Source organism: Camelus ferus, chromosome 19 (genome assembly GCF_009834535.1).
Source record: "Camelus ferus isolate YT-003-E chromosome 19, BCGSAC_Cfer_1.0, whole genome shotgun sequence".
In the NCBI taxonomy this organism is placed as follows: domain Eukaryota; kingdom Metazoa; phylum Chordata; class Mammalia; order Artiodactyla; family Camelidae; genus Camelus; species Camelus ferus.
The window spans coordinates 21,620,096-21,635,553 of NC_045714.1; the positions used below are offsets into that span (position 1 = coordinate 21,620,096).

General features: G+C 42.9%; 1 protein-coding gene across 3 annotated transcripts in view; it reads right to left on the bottom strand.

The window, feature by feature from the left end:
* MACROD2 (mono-ADP ribosylhydrolase 2) overlaps nt 1–15,458 on the bottom strand; it is a 1,866,240-nt gene that overhangs the window by 99,010 nt on the left and 1,751,772 nt on the right. For 2 of the 3 annotated variants that reach the window (XM_032461805.1, XM_032461804.1), the window contains exons 12-13: nt 9,081–9,143; nt 4,581–4,649 (exon numbers count right to left, since the gene is read on the bottom strand). In XM_032461805.1, coding sequence (XP_032317696.1) covers nt 4,581–4,649; nt 9,081–9,143 — 132 coding nt within the window. The remainder of the gene's footprint in view (nt 1–4,580; nt 4,650–9,080; nt 9,144–15,458) is intronic. The other variant, XM_032461806.1, reaches the window with a different exon arrangement.

Sequence of the window (15,458 nt, forward strand, 5' to 3'; positions counted from 1 at the left end):
ATTCAAAGTAGGTACTGATTAAATAATAAGACAGGAGAATCAGGATATGTTTAAACAGCACTGTTTTCCCCAGTGAGATGCATGGTCTTGGCCGTGAGTGAGGATGAGCTATGAAGAGTGTTAAGACAATAGAAGAGAGGCTTCTCCTTGAATTTAGCAGATTGACTTCATCTTGAGTAATAATGATAATAATAACTTTGCAGCAGTTTCGACCAGAGTACTTGATATTCCTAATGCAAATTTTACTCCAGTGTTTCCACTGCCCTTCATCTGAGTGCCTATTTGCTAACTTAAATAGCTTGAACATTTGTACTCCTGAGTTTGTTTTTAAGGGTTTAATGTGTAAACCATTAAGTCAATGATTGGAATATTTGTACCAGGAGAGACAGAAATCTCTCACGAGACAGTGCACATCCTATTTTATAAATGACCTCAGGGCTCCTGTCAACCTACAGATACTTGCTCAGGCCAGCTTTACGCTGGAGTTCATTTCAATTCAGTCCTGGCTGCCACATCCCTGGCAGGCACCCCCTGTGTAGATGAATTATTCATAAGTGTTCCTCCTCCTCACATCTCATTCTCCCAACTCAACTCCTGCCCACCCTGAGGGCTGTGATGAGTCATTGGGAACAGGTGTCCTCAGTCTGCAGCTCACAATCTAGCTCATGATCCATAAGCTGATCAGTGGTACCTCCTTCTGTTAGCAGCTTGCACTGTTCGCAGTTACGTGGAGGAAATGGGCAATAAGCATCCATTCTCGGTACCCAGGGGGAAATATGTCTAGAACATTTGAACAAAATCACTGGCATAGAAGACACCCCCAAAGACACTTCCTCTTGAAATTCTCCAACTTTCACATATGTGCTTTAATTTTTAAAAAATCTTTTCTCCCAAACCAGCTGACTTTAGACAAGTGACAAAAAAGCCAACTTATTTTTTGTTTGTTTGTTTGTTTGCTTGTTTTCAGTCCTTGCACTCTAGAGGAAACTAGTTTCTGGTGGAAACTAAAATTATAACAAATATGAAAACAGCCAACCAATGAGCAAAAGCAGAAAATAACTGGAGAGTCTCAAAACCTTTGGGAAGTATATTGGAAAGAATAATTTTGTTTTTAAAGGCCATAATATTGGTGATAATGTTAGGTAGTTAGATAAGTGGGGGCACTGGGCAGACAGGTAGAGGAGAGGGAGGATGGTCCTGAAGATGACATTATGCCTGCCTCCAGCATACAGGGACTTTACTTCTTCTAAATGAGTGCCAGCAAGATACTGGTTAGAACCTGACAGTCGCAACTGCACGGTAGCAAAAAAACCTTAACTGAACATGACCCAGTGCTCATTGTAACATACTTAACATTGCAGTTTAGGCCCCCCATGGGTTTTTCTGTGTACACCGTGGGTAAGGACATGCAAAGGAGACAAACATGACTAGGCATTCCAGGGGCAAGAGCCATCAATCAATCAAAAGACCAACTTTAAGCGAGGGTATGAGAGAAAGGGCAAAACGAAGACCATTGCTTTTCCTCCCTTAGGTCAGCCTGCCTCCCGCTCTTGGAGGCGTACTTTTCTTTTCCTAAAGGAATTCTTGAAAATCTTTCCCTGCACAATGCACTCAGTCTCCCATCTGTAATCTCGTCTTTTGGGTAAGACAAGGACTGGGGTCTTTTCCTTTTTTCTGAAAATGATCCTGGGTCAGGATCAAAGCTTAGAAACAAAGACAAGAGAGCAAGGGCTCCTGGAGGAGCTTTGGTCAGCAAAAATGTTCTGCCACTTAAACTGGAGAGTGTAATAAACGTTTTTATAAGCAGTCTTAGAGCTGCAGAGCTCATAAATAGCCCAGATGTCACCAAGGAGATATATTTCCTCATGAAACTAATAATGGTGGATGCTTGAAATGAATCCTCAACACATATGAATGCCTTTTAACCTCATCACGACCTCAATCTTGGAGGATTTCAATGGAAAATTCATTTCTTTTTCATTCTAAGCTATGTGTCTATCAGTCAAGATGGCAGTTCTGTAAGCAGGAGACATTTGGTCTAAGCTTTGGACTGATAATCAGTTAAAAACAGTGGTCTTCTGTAGGCATGCTGTTTCAGAAGGAAAAGGCAAAAATCATAACCTGTATATCCTATTTTTAATGGACACTGGATTGCCTATTAATGTGGACTTCAAAATTCTTTTCGTAAGATCCAGAGGTTAATGGATATTAACAATTTATTTCAGTAAAAATTCTTAAAACTTCACATTTAGTCTTATTAGGGAATTGCATTTGTGATATGTGACAGATCTTGTTGGAGTTACCACCATTACAAATTTTATGCAAAAAAAAAAAAAACCTAAAAGGGTTCTGAGAAATTGATCCTGGCATGAGCAATTAATGGTGTGAGATCCTAAAAGCATCAAGAAACATCACAAACAGTGTGCTTCTATAAAGGTGTGATATTTCTAAACCAAACAACTCCACAGGAAAAATCTCAGCTTGAAGCACTTAAATTAGATTATTTCTCTTGTTTCCTAAACTCCGCAGTTCCACTTTATGACACTTAAATTTTTTTTCACAAGCTAAATGGTTGGGATGTCTAAAAATTATCTGCTTAGGTTGAACACCACATTCTGACCTGGTCAGGTTTATTTCTCTCTCTAAGATGACCTAGAGTTTATTATCAGAACCTATGTGATCTAACATGGTTTATTTACATTTTTAGATATTCCAAATTGTTTTAAAAACAGGGATGTCAGAACACAGAGCTGAGTAGTATGAAAGGAGGTGCTAAGGGATTCATTTAGAAAGTGATAACGAACAAGAAAAAGGCCATCCAAACAACAGTATGGTGGCTGCTGTGTTGGGCCACCCGGCTCCCCCTTCAGGAATGAAGAACTTATCTCTCTCCGGCGCAGGAAACCCTTATCCACATCAGGCTACCAGGATTACCCCGACAGGAGAGGGTTGCTTCATCCGAGGCCACGTGACAGGTGACTTATCAATGAAAGGTTTTAACAGCCTGACTCTCATCCCAGTTGGACATCTTAGAGTGGCCATGCCATCCTCAGACTAGCTGTGGCTTCTGTTGAGAATGCCTTGCAGTTCTCTTTCTTCCTTTACCCAGTTCTGCTTTTTTCTCTTTCCTTTCACAGGTATTGATTCCACGAGCTCTGCCTAGTAATGCCAGCTCCCTCATCTCTATGGGAGCCCAGTCTGCACATGCGCCAGGTGCACATTTTGAGCAACTGACATGTATTATTGTATTCTGTGAAGTCAACACGGTTCTTGTCCCCATTCTAGAGGAGAAACTGAAACGCAAAGAAGTTAATTACTTGCCATTACTTGTTAATTCCTTGTTAAGGACTTGGGTTACTTGTCAATGGTTACATAGATTTCCAGGGGCAGAGACAGGGTTTAAGCCTCCACCATGTGGCCCCAGGAGCTCACAGTCTTAGCAACGACCGAGCCCCGCCCCTCCCCTTGGCCCCTGGACCCCTCTTTAGAAAAGCCATTTCCCAGGCAACATGACATGGAAGGAATGATGCATGCAGCTAAGTATTATTTTTAAGACCGTTTTGATTTTCTAAACACTGGAGTAGCCAGTGTTTTCTAGGAGTAGCCAGTATCAATGTCAAGTACAGATATAGTTGCATATCACTCCAGACTGAACAATGCTTTCAGCATATTTATCTAAAAGCTCCAAGTAGATCACATGGTTTACCAGATGCCAATTTGTACAAATATAGTAATAGAGTCTACCATTCACAGAAGGGTTTTTAGGAGTGATCAGTGACTGATATAAAATAATACTGTTTTTTTTTTTTTTGTGAATGGGGGGATAGTTAATTAGGAGGGAAAGGAAAGAAATGACTGTTTTAATGTGAAAAAGAATATATGTATGTGTATGTATGACTGAGACATTATGCTGTACACCAGAAATGGACACAACATTGTAAGCTGACTATACTTCAACTAAAAAAAAATAAAAATTTTAAAAAATGAAAAAAAAAGAGAAATGACTATTTTATTTCCCTTTAGATAATACATATTTTAAAAACTCTGTTATCTGCACATGAATGTTCCCACTGTTTCTCCATCAAATTTTCAGAAGAAGTATCTTCTGAAGACACTTGGGTAGCAACATTTTCCAAAGGAACTGTCCATAAAATGAGGAATGATGCTCTTGTCAAAGATTTATTTTCAAGGATGCCTTTCAAACATTTCTTCTTTCTTATTATGTCTACATAATGCAGCTTTCTGGTAGGTGGTTCTCAAATGAACTCCTTCATGAGGAGTAGATGTAAACAGCCTAAGTCCAGTGTTTCAGATAAACATCTTCTTTAAACATCATTCCTCCAGTCATTCTATTGTTTTACGAACAGTCACTTTTCAGAGGGGCAGATATAAATGGACGTACACACTGTAAAAAGGGCCGGTATGGAATAAAACAGAGTGGGTTGGATATTTGTGTTGGAAATAGAGATGCTTGAAGAGAGTTAGATAGATTTGCTCACTGCTTCATTTACCCGTACAAACAAAACCCAAATGGTTCTCTAAGAGTTTGTGATTTTTAGATGTAGTAAGTGGCCTCATACCTTCATCTTTGCAGACTTCAGCTGCCTCTTCTGAAGAAGGGCTGGGCACAGGAGCAGTGCTGGCATCGTCTACAAAGAAGAAAGAGAAACACCGCCTCAGAGTCAATACTGTCGGGTGGAGCTTCCCTGCCCATCACGCCTCCTGCTCCACTGAAGGAAGTGTGAGCCTGTCTCCGGCTCTAATGCACTGAATGGGCTTTGAAGGAGTTAGGGTTTGTGACTCTTCTCTATGAGTAATGGAACAAAAACCTTCAGTTAAGAAAGAGCCCAGTGAACTACAAACTATTTTTTGGTGAAGGATACTGGTCACTGGTACTACTAGATTTTGGTATTTTGCTTCATTTCCACCTTTAGAAGGCTGGTACATTACTTTTCTTAGTAAAAGATTGTGAAAAAAAGCATATCCTTGCAAGTTTCTACAAAGTGCTTTCATGTGTCTGTGTTTAAAGCTTGGTTTTTCCCAGCACAGCACTTCTGTCCCATTAAGCCTGGTTGTCAGGCTCCAGGGAGCGCATCCAATGGCTATCAGTGCAGAGAAGGGGACCATTTGTAGGAAAGCACCAAAACCCATCTGGTGATTTCATGTCAGCCAAGCACCAGGTGGGGACCAAGGAACTTGAGGTCCCTCCCTGTCCCACCCCAGCAGCAATAATCTCATCAGAGTGGGTCTTCCTTCTCAGCATTATCAGTACCACACGGACTGCACTCACATTTGGCTTCCAGGATAATGACTCACTTACCAACATTAAAATAGTAAATTTCAGACTGGAAGGATTATCAAAATCATTAGAAATGGCTAATACTTGACAAATGGAAAAGAAATATATATAGTTTTTCATGCAATAACAAGGTAATGGAACCGAAGATGACAACTAACACACATTAAAGGCAAATCCAATTTCCTTGCATATCCTCTGTTCATAATGCATATGACCGTTACTTTCAGGTCATGTCTCTATCAGAACAGAGAATACAGCTTTTAGTGGGGGATTCTTGGAGGTGAATCACTTGCTGTTAATAGGTGACAAACCCCTATTTAAAAAAATGAGCAAACTGCAAACTGTCAACCTTGCCTGGATGTCACGTCTTTGCATTTCTCTGCTTCCCGTCACAGCAAAACTCCCTAAAAGAGCAGTCTATGCTTCTGTTCTAGACCACCTCATCTCACAGCTCCAACTGGCTTGGGTCCTCCTGGAAGAATTCTTTTGTCGAAGGTGCCATTGACCTCACTTGGCCACGTCCAGTGGTGATTTCTCTCTTCTTATCGTACTTGGCTTCCCAGTGGCGTTTCGCAGAGTTGACCCTGCTCTTCCTGAAACACTTCCTTGCCGTGGCGGCTTCTTCTCCCCTCTTGCCGTGGCAGCTTCTTCTCCCCTCTTGCCGTGGCGGCTTCTTCTCCCCTCTTGCCGTGGCGGCTTCTTCTCCCCTCTTGCCATGGTGTCCAGGTGCCACGGTGTCCCTGCCTCATTGTCCTCTTGAGTTACATGCTCTCTCTGGTGAATCTCGGCTGGTCACAGGGTTTTAAGTAGTATTTATACGCCAGTGTGTCCCAAACCTGCCATCTCTGATCCACACCCCTCCCTAGAAATCCAGACTCATGGATCTAACTGGCTTCTTGACATCCCACAGGCTAAGAGTCCTCTCAAATTTACCGTGGCCAAAACTGAACCACTAACTCTCAGTAAAAACTGGGCTTCGTAGCCAGTCGTTCATATATCAGTAAGTGGCACCATCATTTGTGTAGTTACTGATGCTAAAAACCTAGGATTTAGCCTGGCTTTCTCTTTCCCCTGTAGCCCCTATCCAGTCCATCAGTACATCCTGTGATCTCTGCCTCTGGGACAAAACACAACAATCTATTTTATCTCTGTTTCCAGAAACTGCTGTCATTTCTTTCCTGCTCTAGTCTTCTGACTGGTCTCACTTTGTCTCTTTGGACCCATTTTCATTTGCAGGCGAGGTGAGCTTGTTAAAACAGATTGTGCCACTCCATTACTTAAAGCTGTCCACTGTCTTCTCTTTGTAGTTCTAATAAAGTCAAATCTTACACAGTTGGACATAACTTGGTACTATGGTCTCTTCCCAAAACTGGCACCACGTTCTCCCTAATCCACCAGGCTCCAGCCGCTCTGAAGTTCTTTCCCCAATGACCTGACCTGACCCGCAAAACCTGGCCTTGAGGTATCTGCATTATCTGGTCCTTGCATCTGGAATGCTCCTCAGCCATTTCATCACTGAGACTTCACTGTAATTACTGCTCCCTCAGGAAGTCCTCCCCAGTGGCCTGGGGCCTTCTCAGTACACCTTCCACTTTGCCTCATTTTCCCACAAGGCATTCATCACTATCTTACAGTTTTTTTACTGTTTACTTTTGGAGCACCTCCCCCAGGATAGAAGCTTCAAGGAAGCAAGGCCTTTATTTTTCGCTGTTCTACTTCTGTGCCCGGAAAAGTGGCTGGGTCAGAGCAAGCCCCTGGTACGTGTTTGTCAAATTGCAGTTTGAGGAATATGATCTACAACTTTGAACTAATCTGATCCAGCAGTCAGAACAGTTGGATTATGCTGGTTTGAGACTGTGTTTTTTTCATGACATGGGAGAAAGGCCTGCAGAGTTGTGTAATTGAAGTTGAAGCTGGGATTCTACTAAATGAAAAAGAAAAAGTTTTTTTTTTTTTTTTTTTGGGAGGGGGAGAATAACAGCAGGTCAAAAGGACGCTAATGACCAGAACTGCATCTTGGATTTCTCCGCACTTGGGTCAGGGAGGCAGAGCGGACACACACTGTATGTTGACACCGGCCAAGATCAGAGATGAATCCTGCCATTGGACTGTGCGCCAGCAGGCCCACTTGGAGGGGCAAGAGGAGCCCATCAGGGGTGCACTTAGGAATCTTCTTTGCACTGAGAGGCTGCCCTATTGTGGCGATGACGCTGTCTGTCCGAGAGGTGGAGAAGAGGGCTTGCAGTCTACCACCCTCTCCTAGCAGGCAGGGTGATCCCAAATCCAAAAAGAAGCTGCCTGTGCTCAACTGATTAAAGGAAAAGATATGAATAAATAAAACACAGGCAGATGTGTGTGCGTGTATGTATGTGTATACCTCTGTGTGTGTGTGTGTGTGTACAAACAGGGGTGGGAGAAATATAGGTTGACAAAGACAGCTTGGGACAGAGCAGTGAGTGAATAAAATCTGTGAAACCACAATATTCGGAGAATGGCCTCAGCCGTCAGCAGTTAGTTGACTAATATTTATCAGCCCCAAACAGTGAAAGACAGTGACAGCTTTTCACATAAGTCTCATCTTCCAGGGGTAGAATGATGTGGTGGTTGGGAGCTGGGGTGGGGGAAAGGTGTGGGAAACAACAGTTTGCTGTGTCAGAAATTCATTCCACTGCCAGGACTACATTTCAGCAAAGGGGACCAGCTGACCCAGTGGCAGGTACACAAGGTCCTCGCTGCCTTGCTTCAATGCCTTCTCTGATCGGCCTTCTTCAATTCCATCTTCCAAGTTAATAATAAAAGCATTCAGTTCTCCAGCAAAAGCTCCAAGGTTAATGTAGGAAGTTTTCAGCGAAAACCTATCACACTACCTGGTTTATTTCCAACAGTTCAGCGCACGGCCTAGGACGTGCCTGGTACGTTAGCAGAGCCCACAATTTTTAAAAATGCCCCATCCAGGTGGCTCATTAGAACTGGGAGAGTGGCTTGGAAAATACATGGAAGAGGGATATTTTTATTTTGTTGGTTGTCTTGATAACTGCAAAACTGTGAGAATCATTTTTTTAAAGGAGAGCTTGCCTGACTACAAAAAGGAGGGGGAAGAGGAGATAAATCTAAGGCGATGACAATCTCTTTCCTTAAGTGCTATTTTATTAAAAAATGTTCCATTTATAATCCACAGTAGAGGATCTCTAAGTATTCCGTTGTCCCCCCTGTTCCCCAGTGGGCAGAGGTGGCGTCAGGAAGGCATCGGGTCTCACTGAGCTCTGTGTGTGAGGCAGTCAGGCCCGGTCACATTCATCATCATCTACAACATACACAGAAATGACCAGGAGCACAGATCTTCAAAATTTAAAGCAAAACAGTACAGGACACTCCATTCGTAGTGGAAGGAAAGCCTCTGATATATTTCCTTTACATGTTTTTTTTTCTATTTCACTTTTCCTCCCAGACTAAATCTGCTGGATTTAACCTGCCCTAAGCCAGCCACCTCTGACTTGTTACTTCCAAGCTCTGCCCCTCCAGCGTAGGGCATCTCTAAGCAAACTGCCATCATGGGGGAGAAAGTGGACCTGGTGATTAGACAAGAGAGGGTACCCACTGACTGAGGCCCTGACACTCGTCATGAACGGAGTCGGTGCCTTCCTGAGGGAGACCTGAATGAACACGGACCTTAACCTGGTGAAAAGGCACACACATTTTTCAGAACAGAGCACCAAGTAAAGCCACTGTTCACCTCTGTGGATGAGGCCTAGGAGACCCCTCAAAAGAAATCTGAGCCCACCTGCTTCTTGGCTCTGCCCTTCCATCTCGTCCATGCTTTGCTTTTCCTCTGGACCGTTCTCATCTTTCAAGAAAACCACAGAGGGAAAAAAAAAATACATCAAGTCAATGTGTGAAATATCTCTTTATGGCTAATATGCAGCACTGAAATTAATTGCAACCAATGTAGCATGACTCCCCATAAAGCAAGGCTGAGAGAAGAATCAGAGGCATGAAACAGACAAATCACCTACGTAAATAGGTGCATTTATCCTCGCCCCTTCTCATGTGATTTGCCTGGTGGGATGTTGAACTGCAGTAAACAAAATTCACTCAGCAGTTCTCGGAACAGCTCTCTCTTACATAGCATTTCCCAAAATGCAATACAGATTTTACCCCCAACCTGCTTTCCCTCGACTCAAGCAAGATGCACAGTGTAAGGAAGCTTGGTTGATTACCTTCCTCAGCCCTTTGTCTTCCTGTGTGACATAGGTTGCAAAAAAAATCTATTTTTATTGAATTTTCTTTTTACAATTTTTACTTATTTTTTTACACATTTGCTTACATTATATACAGGACAGTCTAGCATACCTATGCTAGGAAATAGTTTGCCTTAAACAGATGATGCTGGTCAAGTTTATGCCACAGTCCATAACTCCTTGAAAAATAAATAACAGGGCAGATGCAATGGTGGCTATATACTAGAAACTAGCTAAAATTTTCCTTTGGCTTTAAATGTATAATATACATCTGAGGATTTATATGTAGGAAAAAAATAAACTTTTCAAAGGCAAATAAAGGCATACTTTTATAACTCATTGCTGGCAAGGTTTCCAAACCTCTTTTTGTTTGGAAAGAAATTTTTTTAAATCATACATTTATATAAAGACACAGGAACAAAATATAAAACACGCAGTAAAGTACAGAAAACAGAGAAGCAGCAGTTACTGGCATATATTATTATGGGTTAAAGATGGCCAGAGATCTTTTATTTCTCAAGAAGGAGAATCTATTTCCCTGTTCCTTAAATTCAGCCTGGTTCTGTGACTTGTTTAGACCAGTGAAATGTGGAAGTGATGTTCTGGGCCTTCCAAGCCAAGGCCTCAGAGGACCGGCAGCTTCCACTTTTTTTCCCTCTGGGAAGCCAGCCACCATGCTAGAGAGACACTCAGACTAGCCTCCCAAACGGAGAGAGGCCCATGGAGGGAGAAGCACAGAGGACCAGGCATGTGGCTGAAGCCTTCTGGCACCTTCCAACCCGGCCCCGCTGCCAGCCCAGCCCCAGCCAACTGACGACCTCAGCCAAGGCCACAAGGAGCAGAAGAATCACCCGGCTGGACCCTTTGCTTGTGTTGCTTGTCTTCTGAGGGGGAGGTGATTAGTTTCTTCATTGACTTCCACTTGGAGGAGGTACGGGGGATTGAACCCAGGACCTTCTGGGTGCTGAGCATGCGCTCTACCACTGAGCTATACCGTTCCCACCCCGGCTGAGCCCTTTGCAAAGTCCTGACTCTCAGACCAGCTCAGACCACTTAACCTTGTTGTGCTTGAGTGCTCTGACCCGCCGTCTGCTACCACTACCAGCTCTTAATCCAGAGGCGAGAGGCTGGGGAAACCTCCCCAGAGGAGGATGCAGCCAGTGCGGCTGAAACAGAGACCTCAGAAGCAATAGGGAAAACGGGGACACCTTCCACCACGAAGCTCTGAAAAACAACCTACTGAAGGGAGGTGCAGACGGGGAAACATTTAGAATTCACCTGAATGAAAGAAAAAGCTTATAATAGAAAGGCAAAAATCAATCAGTCATCAGTCAGCAACAGTGGTACCCGGACTGGGAGGGATGCTATAACGAGCCAACATGTAAGTATGTGTATCCAGTTCCCTTTGCCCACCTCTGTGCCATGTGTCATGGGGGACACAGAATACCTTTTAATATAACAATCTGGAGTGGCTCAGCAGCTCCCTAAATCCAAAGTTCTCAGTGGCGTATTGACAAGGAAGGACCACATGACAGTCTGGCACTTTCTCTGCTCAGGCTCGCAGAGGATGTGAAGGTACTGGCTTTGGCCGTCGGCAGCAAATAGCCATCATTACAGCTCCTGCTCCCTTAACAAGCCAAGTTGGTGCAGGAGCACGTGTCAAAAACATAAGTCAGTACTTCCCTCCTCCTCCTACCAAATGCATTCAGACCCAAGCAGGAAAAATCTGCCGGCTTTCCTGTCCCTCCCATAGACAGACCTTTTAACACAAATTTCACAGTAGGCTTGAAGTCTTCAGTGACAGGCTGCTTTTAAAATTAGTTTAGTTACCATATCTCCTACAGAGTCGGGGTAAAAAGCTTTCTTGTGAAGAGGGGAAGGTAAGAAGGGAAAGAGAAAGAACAATGAAGTCCCAGGAAGGGGAGGAATTGGTTCCAGCCGTTCTAAATACATGAAAAGGAAATTCATGATCAGACCAAATGCAGCTTTACAATAATAACCACCAGTCAGGCTCTTTACCTGATCTACTGCTGCCGAGTTTTTGCCCTTAACCCACGTGCCTGCCATCCTGGTCCCTAATACTCGAGTGGCACGGTCTCTCTCCCACTTTGAATCTTGGTTGTGCTGTGTTCTCCTTGCAGTATTTCTGCCCTTGGGAAGCACATTCAAGAAACGCTTGGCATGTTTATCACGGAGTAAATGCATCCCAGAAGAATGCTGGATTTGCCATTTGAGTAACAGGCCCTCAAATGAAAAGGTTCAGGTATATTGCCTTCATCAATTTCCAAAGACAGTGCATCCTCGAATCCAGCAGGGGGAACCAGTGTAGAAGTCTTGCTTTGAAAGCCCAGCTTATGCATTCTCCAGCAATTAGATTAGCATTCATTTCACTCTTTTAGAAGGATAGTTTGTCTGGCTTAATAACTTATTCATCTGTTTAAAATGCCTCAAATGGGTGAGTTCCTCTTCTTTAATTTCTTAGAGAAGAAGGTAATTAGGTTTATTTATTTATTTATTTTTTAAGTGGAGGTACTGCGGATTGAACCCAGGAACTTCCGCATGCTAGGCAGGCACTCTACCACAGAGCCATCCCCTCCCCCCGCAAATGGGTGTGTTCTTGGTGAAATAGTGGGCTTCCTCTGGTGGGAAAGACAAAAATCCCGTGATGTAGTTACCTGTAAGTATTTGATAAGGACAGTCTTTCTTTTTATCAGCCTTTTTTGTCTAGCTATCTTCACAGGAAGCACAGAAACGATAAAAAGTTAAGTAGAGCGGGGAATGTAAACTTGTGGTTTTTAGAAGGGATTTAAAAGGCTTACAATAAATGTGAAGAAATACAGGGAAGTGCCTGGTTATTTTGTGAGCTTAAAAAGTGTCACACAGAAGCTAAATTCTCTCAGTTAATATACCTACAGGAGCCCATATTTACTTCAGATAATAAATTTCCGTATCATTCATGCTGACTGTCACATAATACTACCTTCCTATGGCAAAAAGTACAGTGATCTGGGAGAATTCCAATGGTTGAATCATTTTTGTTTCTCCAATATTAGGACCCTGCCCTCCATCTTTTTTTTTTTAACCTATATTTATTGAGCTCATACTATACGCAAGGATATTTCCAGAGTTTTACAGAAATAAAAATAAAAATAAAAACAGAAAATTAAAAAAATAATAAAGTGACTTTCTGTAAGTGGAAGGGATGCTCCATTGATTGGACGATGGTGAAGATTCAGTCCATGTTTAAATCTACATGGAAGAGTTTTATATAAGGCCAAAACCTCAATGTCATGGCTATAAATTTCGGCTATCCTGAAATTTTCATTCCTTTGTGAGCTATGCATGGGAATGAGAGAGAAAGGGGAGGAAAATCAGGCAAATCCATCCTTGCTCCCTGGGAAACCACCTGCCATGTATTGGCTGCTGGTGTACTATTAGCTTTTCTTATAAAGGACCAAGACTTCTGGACATGGACAAAGCACAGGCAATTCAAATACAGTGGTTTGGTTATTGGTCCCAATTCTTCAGTTCCCTGTAATGGCTTATATATCTCAGTGTTCTTCCATTGATGTTGGACTTGACCAAGTGATGTGCTTTGGCCAATGAAATGTTGTGAACACAATAGGAGCAAAGAGCTTGAACATGTTGCATAAGTGGACTTGGTGCTTGCACTTCTGACATTTGCAGAGACCAAAGATGTCTCTGCAGCTGCTGGTTTAAAAAAGATGAGAGATACCTGGAGCAGACTTGACCCAAGTCACAGCCTTGAGCCAAGCCCAGGCAACTCACAGCTTAAAACAAAACTGTCTTGCTGAGCCCAGCCTACATCCGCTGAACCACAGTCTGCTTGTAAGCCTGTGAGCATGAGAATAAACCTTTTCGTTCCAAGGCTCTGCATTATGGGGTGATTTGTTACACGGTATTATTGTGACAATAGCTGATTGATACAAATGGCATATTACTTTTTCCAGGTCAGGAAGACTCAAAGTTATTTTTTTTTAACTCAGCACTCTTTTATTTATAAGAAATACAGTCTTTAATTCTGTTTCTTGCCACCCAGCTATATTCTCCTCTTATATATTCCCAAGCTCTCTAGAAGACATACACTCAAAAAATTAATTTAACTTATAAAAGGAATGCTTTTTAAGAGTATGTACTGCCATCAATGATGCTTATGGTTCATTTAATGGGGCTATCTGTGCAGTAGGGTAATACTAGTTAATGTTAGCTAACATTTATTGAATACTGACTATGTTTTGCTCAGTATCTAAGTGCTCTGCATAGATTATCAAATTTAATTCTCATAACAACCCAATGAGGTACATATTATTATTATCCACATTTCATGGATGGAGAAACTAAGACGCAGAGATGTTAAGTAATTTGCCTGCGATCCCACAGCTAGAAGTGATACCCAGAGGGTTTCAGCCCAGTCAGCCGGTACCAGAGCTCGCTAGTGCCTCTCTGGAAATGTAAATAACATTTGCCAGCTGGGTAAGAGAGTGAAAATAAGGGTCAGTATACACGATACGGGAAGATGATACCTAATGTAAGAATAGCTGAAGACTTAAGCTCTCATCTCATAGAAATGAATGTAGAACACTAAGAACACTGAGGAACTAGCTCTTCTAAGACTCAAGCCAGATGAATGCAGAGCTACAACTCTAAACTTTTTTACTACTAAAGATATTTTTATTTTGAAATAATTTTAAACAGTGGAAAGTTATGAGTGCAAAAAACTTCTCCCCCCTGAACCATCTGAGAGCAAGCTGGGTGTATAATCACTCCCTGAACAACCCAGTCAGCCCTGGATACTTCAGTATGTATTTTCTGCAAAGACTCCCCCCCCCCCATGACCGCAATGCAACCATCAAGACCAGGAGATTAGCACTGATGACATTCCTGCCATATAAGCCACAGACCACAGTCAAGTTCTGCCAGTTTACTAAGAACAACTTTCATAGCAATCCAGGCTCGCACACTGCGTGGAGCTGTTAAACCTGTGGTCTCCCTCAGTCTGTGACTGAGACGCTCTCTTCACCTTGCCTGTGCTCTGTGGTGGGGGGCAGGTTGCCACTTCACCACTCCCCCTTCATTGGGAATGCCTACTTTGCTCAGCCCTGCTTAACAGTTTTAGGAAGGAAGAAAGGGAAAAATAAAAGAAGGGAAGGTCAGTCCCAAACATTTAAACATTTTGTTCTGTACGTGTCATCAGCCGATTCATCTATCTTAGTAGATTTATCTTAGAAAAGAAAGTTCTTGAGTTGGCTGCCTCATTAATGAAGAGACTTATGTGTGTCTTCCAGTGCAGATAAAAGACATGAACAGCTGGGCAGCCACCCTCTGCCAGGAGCGGCCGCTGCTGCTTCCGAGGTGCCTCCCAGGCACCAGGTACATACACCCTTAGCACCTTGTCCCCATTACCATTCATTCCTCGATGGTCCTACTGAGTCAGACTTTTATCTACATTTTCACAGATGAAGATTTCAAGGTTTTGGCAGGTCAGATAACTTCCCTGAAGCCCCACAATGAGAGGCAGAGCTCAGTCTTAAATTTCAGACTATGCCCAAGCCCGAGGTCTCTCTTGCCTTGCAGATCCCTGTGGCGTCTTCTGACCCTGGAGAGCTAAATTATAAGCCCTCTGCTGAGAAAGATGTCCCCGCATTCCTGCGGTGTCCTCAGCACACTGCACTGGGCCTGCAGTCCATTAGGGGCTCCATGGACACTTATCAAGGAATTAAGAAGGAAGCTTCATCTCCCCTAAGCAATAATTTTTGTTGTTCAAACCATATTTGAGTTCTCGATGTGGGAAAGTTATGGTGTCTATCTGAGCCTCTGCTTGAACCTCATGAAATTGTAGACTAGTTTGAAAAGGTCACGTCTCTTTGATCACAAAGAATGGTTCCTAAAATCATACATGG